At 54.0% G+C, this 12,487-nt stretch overlaps 1 protein-coding gene across 1 annotated transcript in view; it reads right to left on the bottom strand.

The window, feature by feature from the left end:
* Window positions 1-12,487, bottom strand: part of HOXB3 (homeobox B3) — a 36,306-nt gene that overhangs the window by 2,391 nt on the left and 21,428 nt on the right. Inside the window, exons 3-4 of the mRNA XM_029927014.1 lie at window positions 4,284-4,371; window positions 707-1,304 (exon numbers count right to left, since the gene is read on the bottom strand). Coding sequence (XP_029782874.1) covers window positions 707-1,154 — 448 coding nt within the window. The 5' untranslated portion in view covers window positions 1,155-1,304; window positions 4,284-4,371. The remainder of the gene's footprint in view (window positions 1-706; window positions 1,305-4,283; window positions 4,372-12,487) is intronic.

Genomic DNA, 12,487 nt, shown 5'->3' with positions numbered 1-12,487 from the left:
CCCCCCCACCGCCCGTCGCATTAGCGGACACTCTATAATAGTGGCATTTATTAAGAGACCTGTTCTCCTCTTGCTGCCCCAGCTTATGAAAATTTGATCATGTCACGCAGACAGAGCCGCATGGCCATTTATTTAGAGCTGGGTTTTCTCGCGCACGCTTTCTTCCCCCATCCCCAGGTCCAGGTTCTGGGAAGACCCCCCCCCCGCACCCCCCCAAACTTCCTGCCGGGTCCTGTGGACAAGGTGGGAGGCCGAGGAGAACCCCTGGGGGAATCTGAACATTCGGGGGGCAGGACGCGGAAGTGTGGCTCGGAGAGGCTGCCTTGCCTGGAGGCCGGGACCCCGGGCGGCCCGAGCGATTGTGATTAATACCCACAGTAATCATACTTAATAATAATCAATCGTTGACGACTCTGCGTCTACTGGCAGTGTCTCGTGGCTCTGCGGCCTTGCAAAGGGCTGAGGCCGAGCGCCTGGCCTGCTGGAGCTCTCTGCAGCCCAGGTGAAGGGTGGCTGGAGGGAAAGGGTGATGGCGGGGTCAGGGGTCATCAGGTGGTGGGGGCTACGGGAAACTCGCCGCTGCGGGCCGCCACCTGATATTGTTCCCGGGCCGCCGCCTGGGCGCCTAGGGGCTGGGTGTTAGAATAACAGTGACATTCCTGGCCCCGGACAAAAGCTGACGACGAGGAAGGCAGAGAGCTGGTACCTGTGCCTGGGGAGCTGTTTTTCAGCTTGGACGTTTGCCTTGACTCTTTCATCCAGGGGAATATCTGTTTGGTGAGGGTGGAGTTGGAGCCAGGAACGCACTTGGGGGTGCCGCTTTTGCCGGGCCCGCCCCCATTACTGCTGTTGCTAGTGGTACTGGTAGGTGCCGCGCTGGGCGGGGGTGAGCCGGGCGGGGCGGGCAGGGGCTCGGGGGCCAGGCCGGGCCTCATGCAGCTGCCGTTGAGCTCCTTGCCCTTGGCATGCGGGGCAGCGTTGCCCAGGGGCTGCAAGGAGCACGCCGAGCGCTGGTAGTCGCCCTCCAGGTGCGTGGCGGCCTGAAAGGGGGGTTGGGGGGGAGCGTCGTAGCCGAAGCCATTGCTGCCAGAGTACGAGGAGTAGCCTCCGAAGAGTGCTGCCGCGGCGTTGTCGTAGTAGGTAGCTTTCTGCATCGCTGGGCGAGGCCCTGGCAGCGGGTTGCAACTTGCAGGAGCCTGATACCCTCACGACCGGACATTGGCACCCGAGGGGGTCACGTGAGGCGCCGGACCCCCCCTCCCCTTTCTGCCCCCCTCCTCCCGAGTCTGTTGGGAGCGGCTGACCTGTGGGGTGAGAGAAGAGACACAAGGGGGAGAAGAGGACTGGGGCTCGAATCCATCTTCGGAGCTGAAAAGGGAACTGACATCAATAGGGTTTTTTTCTCCCCCCACCCCAACATCTTCAAAGCAGATGCTGAGGCCACTTTCCTGACCTGAAATGGATTTTTCTTATTTCGATGCTTTAATTTAAAAAAGAAAAATGCCACTTTTTTAATTTCCCCTTCAAAAATAAGGATTCTACTCCTTTGGGGACTGCCTAGGTATACAATCTTACTACTGGAAAGGCCACCGCTTCTCTCCTGCCTGCATGCTAGTCCCTGACCTCTCCTCCTCCCTCTCCCTATCTCCCCCCACTAACTCTGGGATAGGGTGGCTCAAGGAGTGGGGAGACTAAGAGACTCCAAAATAAACAGCATCATCAACCCCCCTCCTGTGAACGAGAGGCCTCCGGCCTCCTGTCTTTGCCTCCCTCCATGTCCATCTAGGTCTGTCACCCATGCAGAAAAAAACCTGAAGATCTCCAAAAGAGACAGGAAAGTGAAGCAAGTTGAGTGGGGAACCCTCTCCTGTGAGGGATCCTCTTTCCCTTCCCACCTCACAAAGACAACAACAGCCTGACCTAGAAACTTCCTGAACACCTTTAACCTCCAGAGCCAGCAGAACTGAGCCGCCTCCACAGGCCCTGGGGAACCACCACCTCCAAGCTGTCTCCGCTCAGCCAAGTCTGGGACCCGGCAGCTAGCGGCCTCCATGGGGCTCCCAAATGGAGTGGGACTGTTTCCATTTCCCTGGCCAGACTGATTGGTGCAGTGACCATTTGGCCCAGGTCTCTCCCTGCTCCACTTTTTTTTCCCATCAGACCTAATTTTTTGCCACCCTTTCCTTGACAGTCTGCGTCCTTTGATTTCCCTAAAAAGAAGAAAAGAAGAGAGGAACTGGATAACTGCTGGACTTTGCTAGTGAGAGATGCAAAAGTACTTCCTAAATGAGAACATCTTCTCCCAAAGGAAAAAAAAAAGTCCACAGAGAAATTAGAACAATATTAATCTATGGGTTGGAAACAGGGTACCTTGTTTACTGAAGTTTTCTGAGGCCAAAAAAAAAAAATCATTCATTCAATGCAGACATTTAAAACTGTGCAGAAAAAAATTAAGGTTTGGGCTGTTACAGGATTTTGTATATTCTAAAAGTTCTGACTGCATTTTTTCCCTTCCTGTCTTCCCCAATCTCTCACCATCACATTTCATAAAACCTCCAGAGTGACCCTCCCTTCTGACATGTGAGTTTGGACTACTTAAATCTCTCTCAGCCCAGCTGCTCAACCCCAAAGAAAACTAAAAATAGGAAAATAAAATAAAAGAAGTGCAGGTGAAGGAAGTCCCTCCCACACATAAATCCCCTTCTTAATGGCACAGATACACACTCCAAAGGGGGCCGGGGAGCCCTGAGTTCCGATTGGTTTCTGGGAAGAATTTGTTCCTGGGAAATACACACGGGTCTGCAAAGCAGCAGGTCTTTCCAGGGAGGAGAACTGGAGTTCAATTGACCAGGCTGACCCAATCCCTTTATTATTATTACCATTAGCCTCTGATGATTTAACCAAAATTAGCTTCAGAGCAGCTCTGGATGAAGGGGGAATTAATTAACAGGCATCAGTTGAGTTTGTTATTAATAGAGAAGAGAATGGAATAAAAACGTTGGAAGGGGTTGGCTGACTGGGCCCTGGCTTTATTTAGTCTAAAAGGTTGTTACAGCAGTAATGATGATGATGATGGTGGTGGTGATGATGATGGTGATGATAAAGCAATAATCTGACTAGACGCCTGGGGCCGAAATTCCTGTTGTTCCCCCTGCAATAAACCTGCAAACCATCTTGGGACAGAGGCCAGGCGAGTGTGGGAAGCGGAGAAGCCAGAGCCGTAACAGGAAAGAATGGAGACTCCGCTGGCGGCGAGAAAGGGCCGGGAGGTTTGTGGACGGAGCTAGTCCCTGGCTGCCGCCTCCGGGCTGTCTCGGCCACTGCTGCCACTGCTGCCGCGGTGGCTGGTGACTGGCTACGCTGGCCCAAGGCGGCGGAGAGAAAGCGTTCAGGACACCGACCCGGCCAGCGCTAGCGGTGGCAGGTTCCAAGCACACCGGGGTGGAGGGCAGCAAGTTTGGGCGCTGGAGGTAACCGAATTAAAAGGCGCCTTAGCAACTCTGCTCCGGGACTTCGCCAGGCCCGGATCGACCGGAGGGCGCAGAGGCCTGGCTGATGGGACAGTGAGTAGAGGTGAAGCTGCTGAGGGGATCATCGGAAATCTGGGGATCCAGGAGAAGAGGTGGTGGGGAGCAGCCCTACCAAGCCAAACATGTCTATTTCCCTTGCCTCCATGTTGGAAAAATCCAGGCTCCATATGGCTTCTCGAGAGAGAGGGAGGGAGACGGTGGCTCCCGGCTTTCCCTCTGGGGTCTCGTTGCAGAAGGGCGGTGAGCCACCCCAAGAACCCCACCTGTCCAGGCACACCCCTGAAAAGAGCTGAGGACAGTAACAATAGCTGAAGAAGCCCGGAGAGAGGGGACAGGCCACCTTCCAGGACTTAAAAAAAAAAATTAGTGGAAAGAAGAAAAATAAAAGAACAAGAAAGGAAAAGAGAGAAAGCTGTGGCTCTTCTTAGCAGCTGGGGGAAAATTCAGCTCTGAATCTGGCTGCTGAAAGAAAAGAGAGGAGAAAAGGAGAGAAGCAAGAAGGGAGAGAGAGAGGGAGAGAAGGAGAGAGGGAGAGAGAGAGGGAGGGAGGGAGGGAGGGGGAGGGAGGGAGAGAGAGAGAGAGAGAGAGAGAGAGAGAGAGAGAGAGAGAGAGGAGAGGAGAGTCGCTGCGTGGAAGGAAGCTTAAAGCTTGTGAACTCTTCTTGAACCGAGATTGGAGTCATATGGGCCATAAATCATTGAGACATACTCTCCGCCATTCACAAACTGATAGCCTATTTCAGTCCAGCTTACCTTAGCCACCGACGAGGGGAGAACAGGCAGACATAATATATATTCACATCGAGCCCCAGCGCGAGCGGCAGGCGAGAAATCTCCCCTCCTTGAAGGCAAAGGAAAAAAAGACCACTGTTTAAAGCTGCGTCGCCCCCCCCCCCCAGAAGCCACCCCGGCTGGGGAGCCCGAGGGGCAGAGCGGCCGGAGGAGCCGCGCGGCGTCCGCTTCAATTCACTCGGCTTAGGAGCGGGGGTGCGCAGGAGGGAGGGGGTGGGGGAGCGGGGAAAAAAAAAAATAGAAGAAGCCCGAAAGGTGCTGGAGCGGCTCAGCTCGCTGAGAATCCAGCTCCGGGCTCCGGCTTGGCCAAGCCGCCACAGTGTGGTTGCCCTACAAGACTGGTACGCCCTACTCTCCGTAACAATGGCCTCTGCTTTTGCACAGGGAAAAAAAAACCACACACACACACACACACACACACACACACTCACTCACTCACACACGCTCACACCCCCCCCCACTCCCCCTTTAGTAAGCTTAGATGCCTGATAAGGAGGGAAGGTGGTGGTGGTGGTGGTGTGATGGGGGAGGGGGGGATTTTTTTAAAGTCCCCCCCCACGGAAAAAAAAAGTGAGAAAGGAAAAAAGGCAGAGATTTTTTTTGTTTGGGCTTTTTTTTTAAGAACAGGTAAATTTTTAAATTGAGATTTTGGCCGGGGAGGAGGAGGAGAGCACAGGCTAGGGAAAGCTGGTGGAGTTCACAGCTCCCCGCACCCCCTCCCTGCACACACACACACACACACACACACACACACACACACACACACACACCGTGCACCCCACTAGTTAGCCATTATGCTGAGAAGTAGGTGGGGAGGCCTATTCAAAGGCACCCAAGGCACCTGGGGGTGGGGGGCACTGGGTGCCTCTCTGCATTCATTCTCAGTGGCAACACTAGGGCTTTTTTTTTTTCTTTAAGTAGTTTCACTCCTCCGGGACTGGTGGCTGGGTCTCCCGCCCTCTCACCCTGTCTCCCCCCCCTTCCCAGTCTCCCAGTCTGTCTCTTCTCTTCCCCCGCACCCTCCCTATTCCCCTTCTCTCCCCGCCAGTCTCCAGGCCCAGTTTCCAACCGGTAGGGGGGACAGCCAGACCTTTTTTAAAAAAAAACACCCCCCCCCTTTTTTGAGAACAGACAACAAGCGGTGAGTGATTTTTTTAAAAATCCAGACCATCTTGCAGCAGGAGGGGGACTGAGGAGAGGGTGACAAAAGGGGGACTCTGTTTAGCTCCAGCTCCAGACACGGCTGGCTAGAGCGAGGCCGTAGGAACTTAGCGGAGAAGTTTTTGTTAAGATTCTCACCTTGGGATAGGCAGAAGGGGCTAAGAGGTGATAAGGACATTTGTACTTCTAAGAAGGTGAGAAGAACTACCAAAATGGCTTCATCTAAATGCGCAGGCAGAAGAGAAGGAGGGTGGTTATTAGTATTGTTCCGAACAAACCTGTTTGTTTCTCTTAGCTCTGCAAGATTTATGACTCCTGGCACAAATGCAGAAGACTACAAAAGCTAAACTTTTCTTAGGGTGTGTGTGAGAAGGGCAGGAAAAGGCAAGGAGGCCTGTAGGAGGGAGACAGGAGCCAAGAATGTAGGTGTCTGCAGATTTGGGGCGGGGGTGGGGAGAGCCATTCCCGCTGGAGGAAAGAGACAAAAAAGAGGACCAGGACATTCCCCAAAGCAAGAGTGTCTGCAGCTCTGGCTCACTGCTGAGTCAGTCGGGACTTTAGGGGATAAAATAGAAGGCAGAGAGTCTCTCTTCTCTACAAAGGCAGCTTGGAAAACTTGTTCTCTTCACTTGGAGTAGACAGAGCCCAGCCACAACCCTGTGACCTCCTGGTTAGAATGCTTGGCTTCTGCTTGCTCCCATCTGGATGCACCAGAGGAGATGGGACTGAGAACAAAGGTGAGAGATGGTTCCAGCTATTGTCTCCCCTCGGAGAGAGGGTGGCTTGCGTCTGGCAAAGCTCCCCTCACATCCCACTGCTCCCCACTCGCAAGCTCTGCTTTGGGCTGAGAAAGGGTCCTACCTTCCCATGGCCCCGTCCAGCTTCTACCTCTTCCCAGCCTGCTAAGTCAGTTTTCATGGGCGGGAGCAGCCAGTTTTGGGGGGCCTTGCTAAACAGAGGGTGGGTGGGTGGAACCCGTGGCCTCCAGCAATAAGAAGCACACGCAGAACCTCCCACTGTGATGTCCCAAGGACCCTACTACCACCTGCCTAGAGAGCTGGTGGCTGAAGGAAAGGGGAGGGGTGAGGATGAAGGGTCGGAGCCATTTTTCTGTCTATCAGTGGTATCAAGAAAAGAAAAGGCTCAAGCCAGAACCAATGCTCCGGTTCAAGCCAGGACCCTCAAAGAGGGCCATGAGGGCTGCCTGAGTACGTGGCTGCACGGAGCCTCTCCTGAGATTTCTAGCCCCTGGTTAGGGGCCTACAGTGTTGGTTCCTATGTAGCTTTGGGCCTGGTGGGTTGGGGACTCAGCCCAGGGAGGCGTCCAGAGGCTTAAGGGAGCCAGCACCTTTGGGTCTTTTCTCTTACCCCCCAAAATTAAAAGTCAGAAGTGGACCTCAGTCCCTCCAGCTCTCTTAGCTGTCGCTACCACTGGCTAGACAAGGTCATTGCAAAATTGAGAGAAGAGGAGAGCCTCAACTTTGCCTCAAGGAATAAAGCGAGCCTAGAGGGCACCCAGCCAGCGGCGGGCCTGTGAGACAGGGCTGGGGCTGGTCCGGCCTGGAGCTGAGCTGAGGGAGGGTACAGGCGATTTCCAAAGACGGCAGTGGACCCCTCCCCTCCCAGAACCTCCTCAACTCCCTGTGGTCCCTTCTGGTGACACAAGGAACTGGCGTACGGTGGGGTGGGGGTGAGAGAGAGGACTGGGGATGGAGAAAGCTAACCTGGAGAAAACTTTCAGAGGACATGCACCCCCAAGGGGGGTAGGAGAGGAGGTGGGGGTTCTTATGACTCCTGGAGAACAGAGCCCATTGAAATGCTTGGGAGGCAATTAAATCCCAATTTGGTTTCTTCCTTCCTTGCTTCCCCCCCCCTTTCCTTTCTTAGAGATTTCTGGCTGGCCCGTTGCCCCTGATGGGGCGGGACGGTGGGAGGCGGATGGTAGAGGAGACAGCCTGGAGGGCCACCATTTCAGTCAAGGAGTTGGTGCAGGCTGGGGACCTTTCAAACTTCAGGGGGCAAAGGCAGGGCGGTGAGGAGCTGGGCCAGGGGACTCGGAGCAGGAGACCTCAGAGGGGGGTGCGAGGGAAGACTGGGGTCTGGAAAAAGACAGGGCTGAGGAGTTTCTCACTCCTGACTATGCAGTCGTGATTTAGGGGCAGACTAGAGAGAGGAGAGAACATTTCCTTCCTGGACCCCAGGAGGAAAACTTGAGCAACTTACCGTGTGCATGCGTGTGTGTGTGTGTGTGAGAGAGAGAGAGAGAGAGAGAGAGAGAGAGAGAGAGGGAGAAATTGAAAAGGAAAAAACTGAGAAAAAATTAAGACAGATTTTAGGATAATCAAACAAAGGCAGAAATTAATAATAAAGGTAAACATTAGAAAGAATAGCCTCCTTCATGGGCACATTTTCCTCTTCCACTCACCACAGCACTCCCCTTCCCCACTCCTAATCCCTACTCCATATCAGGGGACAAGGAGCACTTTAAACCTCTTTGAGTCATTCCCGGCGGCCCACCCTCCCAGGCCGTGGAGGGATCCTGTCTCTTCACCCTCCCCCCAAATAAAATCCATTAAAGAGCAAACGAAAATTCTCCTCTCAATAAGGACAAAATGGCTGGCTCCTTTAGAATCGATTTCTGGTTTCAGCTTTGGGGTGCCCAAGGATCTGGCCCCCAGCCCAACCAACCCACAGGCTCACTGAGAAGTGGGACCCGGGATCGGGGAGCCAGGCGATTCAAGACCTGTTTCTTCCCAGTCCTGTCTGGGCTCCAGGCCCCACACTCTTCGATGCCCAACTTTGTGGCCGCTGCGGACTCGTGTGAAGTTCACACGCGCGCACCGGTGTGTCCATCTCTTCTTGAATATTAATAAAAATTTCAAAGCTGGCGGTTGTAAAATTAAACGGCTAATGAAGATGGTTCTTGGTATGTGAATTCCCAACCCCCACTTCTCTAAGATGTCCTTGCGGGGAGGAAACAAAGGGGAAACGGGAAGAAGAAGAAGATTTGGTGTTTCCGTGGAGGCCAGTGTAGACCCAGCTCAGCGGAAGCGGGATCGAAAGGAGCAGAGTGGCTGCTACGCATCAAAGAAGAAAAAGGCAGGCTCTGTCCTCCCCACCCCGAGAAAGTGTAGGGGCACGAGAAGGACGCAGGGAAAGGCAGGGCAGCCACGAGGGTTCGCAGAGTGTCTTGGTGACCACGGAGGCCGCCTGAATGCCCTGACTACTGAGCGGATGGGGCTACCGCTGGGCCGAGGCTGGAGTCAGGGGCAGGCGGGCACCCCAGGGACGCACGAACCCGTTCTGAATCCGGGGTCCAGGCCGCATCTGGATGCTCAGTCCCGGCCTGGCAACCCCCAACGCTGGCTGATGAGGAGACAAAGGTGGGCAGACCGGCGAAGGCAAGAAGGAGAAGGGCGAATCTCGGATGGATGGCTCGGGGAGGAGGTGGGTTGCTGGGGAAGTGAGAGAGAGTCAGGCAAGAGAGGGACAGGGGCCCAGCCTGCTGCCAGCGACTGCGCAGGTCTCTCCTGACAGATTGGATGTCTCTCTCCCAGTGACCTCTGTTTAGCAGACAATAACTCACTGGATTAATGACCAATCAGCGGAAGGCCTTCCCAATTGCCTCCAAATATAAAACCCTGGAGTCAGAATGGGATAGGGCCAGAGTCTGGACCTGCCAGCCCTTTGGGTTTCCACCACCCCCACCCCCCACAGAACAGAGACTCTGATTTCCAGAAGCCCAAAGATGAAGTTCTGCGCATCTCTTCTCATTCCACCAGAGCTCATGTACCTGATCACACTTCCCAAAGCAGTCTGGGAACCTCTGGTCCCCTGCTGGCCTCCCATATCCCTGACCCTACAAGAAATCTCCCTCGTACAGCTATGTAACTTCTGAGAGGCCCCCTCCTCTTTTGAATGCTGCTATCTCCTTCCAGTTGGGAAAAGGGATGAAAACAAGAGCAAGAATGAGGCAGGGGGCCATCCACCTCATAAGCCTTCTGACTTGGCTGCCCTGGGAGAAGAGCTGATACAGGTCTGTGGCACCCTGTGTGTGTCCTCTCCCAAAAAAAGAGGGCTCAAAGGCCCTGGGGTCATGGTGAGGCTGGGGGACAGGCAGTGGCCTACCAGTACAGAACCTAAATTCTGAAACCATATCCAGTCCTTGGGCTGGAGTAGGAAGAATTTCAAAAGCTGAAATTTGAACAGCTCTAGTCTCAGCCCGGTGCCTAGCAAGAAAAATGCCTTGCTCTGTGAGGGGAGCCCTTCCCTTCCTTATGCCCCCCACCCCAAATGCTAATCCCAGTCCAACCCAGCTAGCCAGCCCCTCTCCACTGCCTTCTGCCTCTACTGCTCTCAGCTTGGGCTTCTCTGCTGAGAATAAAGATACCTTCAAGAGGAGGAATGGTCCAGATTCTAATAGATTTCCCAGAGCCAGTCAGAGTAACATGCTCTGTTACACAAACTCCCTGTATCTTGCAAATAAGCAAGCAGTAATTACTATACCCAGATGCTCTCTGAACCCCAAGCACTGGAGAGTTACCCAAGGTCAGACCTAGGGAGAACTCAGACACTGTCCCATCCTACCCCTGTTACTGTTACAGACAGGGAAACCGAGGCTCAGAGCCAGGAAGTGATCTGTGTAAAATTTGGCCTAGGCGTGGGCCTCATTGTCCCCTCTGTAAAGTTAGAGAGCGTGTGTGGAGGGGAGGGGTTGGGCTCAAATGATCTCTAAGGTCTCTTCTTGGACTGACAGCTTGTGGTTCTCTGTGTGCTGATGTATACGTGAATTGATAACGCACAGTAATAAACTGAGTTCAGACAATAATGGGCTCCGTCTCCCGCAAAAGCAGAATATGTCTTCTTGGAATTTAAATGTGTGCACCCCTCGGCTGAGAGACCCACTCCCCACTCCTGGTTGTCCTTGCCCCCACAGAGGCTGGTGCACGGTTTTAACCGCTTTTGTGTATGTGTTGTGTGTGTGTGGAGGGGGCATGGTTTTCTACCTTCATTGCCAAATCAAAAGTGCTATTTTTGGACACAGCAACTTGGGCAGTAAATAATTAATTTGTATAATTAGAAGGGGAAGGCTTTGACCTGGCAATTTTTAACCAGGAGTCAATGCACCCATTGTACCAGTCTGGCTTTCTCACCCGACCCCCAACTCTGCCCACACACCTACCAGCCTTCCCAACTGCCTCCCCCCCCACCCCACAGTTGGAGACCAGCATTCCCAAGATGACCAGCAGGGTTCAGAGTCAGATTCTGCTCCCTCCCCAACAAAGTTCCATTCTTCGCCATGCTCCCCCACAGAAACGGGTCCAGCTAGAAGCTGCCCCTCACAGCTTGTTTTCCCTACCTCCTAATGCCTCTAACCCCCTAATATGGGCTCTCTGCTCCTGGGACACATGAAATCCACCTCCCCAGCTCGAGATCCCCAAACAATGCAGCGAGTTTGCATTTCAAGAAACTCCCATTAATATCAATTTACTTCACTGAAACCTCGGGTTCTTCATCAAGTTGATGATTTATGATAAAATCAATTAAATTACGGCCACTTAGGGCCCAGCCGCTTCCTCTCAGATTTCATTGGTGCGGGGCCCAAGTGTCTGGTGGAAAAATGCAAGTTTAGCTGGAGGCGAGGAAAGATAATTCTGCGGCTGAGAAAATTTAATGCAAAACAATTTCCAGGCAAAGCCAGGCTTCTAGAAAGAAATGCAAGAGCCACCAGTTGGCCTGAGGAAATAACTATCTGGGGTCAAAATATTTCTCTCCCCACCCCCAGCATCCTGCATGGCGCCTTTGCTCTGTTCCCCTTTGTGCTCACTTGTCCCTTCCCAAGCAGAGACTTCGGGAAAATTGGAGAAGAAATGGTGGACCCCAAGCCCAGTGTTGAAGCACTGATCTCGGCTACCACCTCAGGCCCTTTTCTCCTCTCCCCACTCCCCTCTCCACGCACCCATGCTAATTCCTTAGTCTCCCATAGCAAAGTTAAAGGTTCAAAGTGAAGATCAGGCAGCGTGGGCAGATGGCTCAGAGGGGCCATGGACCAGGCCAAGTGGACTGTGCTGCATGTGGTTGTGGGAGGAAAGAAAGCACAGGCTGGTGGTGCGCGGGAGCACAGTGAGGGCACCAGGGAGCACCGTGAGGGCACCGGGCAGCCCAGCGAGTACAGAGCTACCACATCACAGAGTCCCAGGACCAGAGAACACTGAGCCTCCCTCCCAGCTCCCTGTGCGCCCACTCACAAAGCGATGCTGTACCCCCACAGACCCCAGCCCGTGCGCACGTGTGCCCCAGTGTGCGGACGCTCTCGAACAATACACAAACACACCTCCACGTGTGCACGCTTGCACACTCTCCTTATGCTTCACACAGAGCCACAACATCTTGCGCCTGCAGAGGGATGGTTCCCACCATCTCCCCACATCTGGGAAAATAAATCCCAGCGAATGAACCTGGCATCGCCTCCCACTTCGAGGAGACAGGCTCCTCCCGCCTCTGCTGTTTGGTTTTTGGTTTCCAGAGCAGTCCGGGAGTAAACATAGCTTCTCCGAAGCCATAAATCACCCTCTCTCCTACCTTCTCAGTTTAACACCCGGCCTCACCGCAACCCCTTGTAGTTCCAGCTTCAAATGACCCGCCAGGTGCTAAAAGGCTCACCATGATGTCAGCTGGACTGTGGGAGCAGCGCCCAGCTGTCCCCCCAACTCCAGGGGATGCCCCCACAGTTCTTCCACAACCCACACTTCCAACTCCCCTGGAAAACCCTCCCCAGCCTCCAACATTCCTTTCCTGAGCCAGAGAGCTCCTCCATCCCCTAACCCGGCTCTGGGCCACGCACCCGCGGCCCGCATTCCTCCACACTGCCCTGCACACCCGGATCCCTCTACTCCAGCACCCACCCGCCTCTTTAAGGTGCTCATATCTTTGTCTTCCACGATTCGGCTCCAGCCTCCTTCCCGACCCAGGAGAGAGACCTAGAGGCTGGGGCCTCGACCAAC

This window comes from Suricata suricatta, chromosome 17 (genome assembly GCF_006229205.1).
Source record: "Suricata suricatta isolate VVHF042 chromosome 17, meerkat_22Aug2017_6uvM2_HiC, whole genome shotgun sequence".
Taxonomy (NCBI): Eukaryota; Metazoa; Chordata; class Mammalia; order Carnivora; family Herpestidae; genus Suricata; species Suricata suricatta.
Note: the sequence above shows the minus strand (reverse complement) of the source record. Positions and strands in the feature narration are given on the sequence as shown.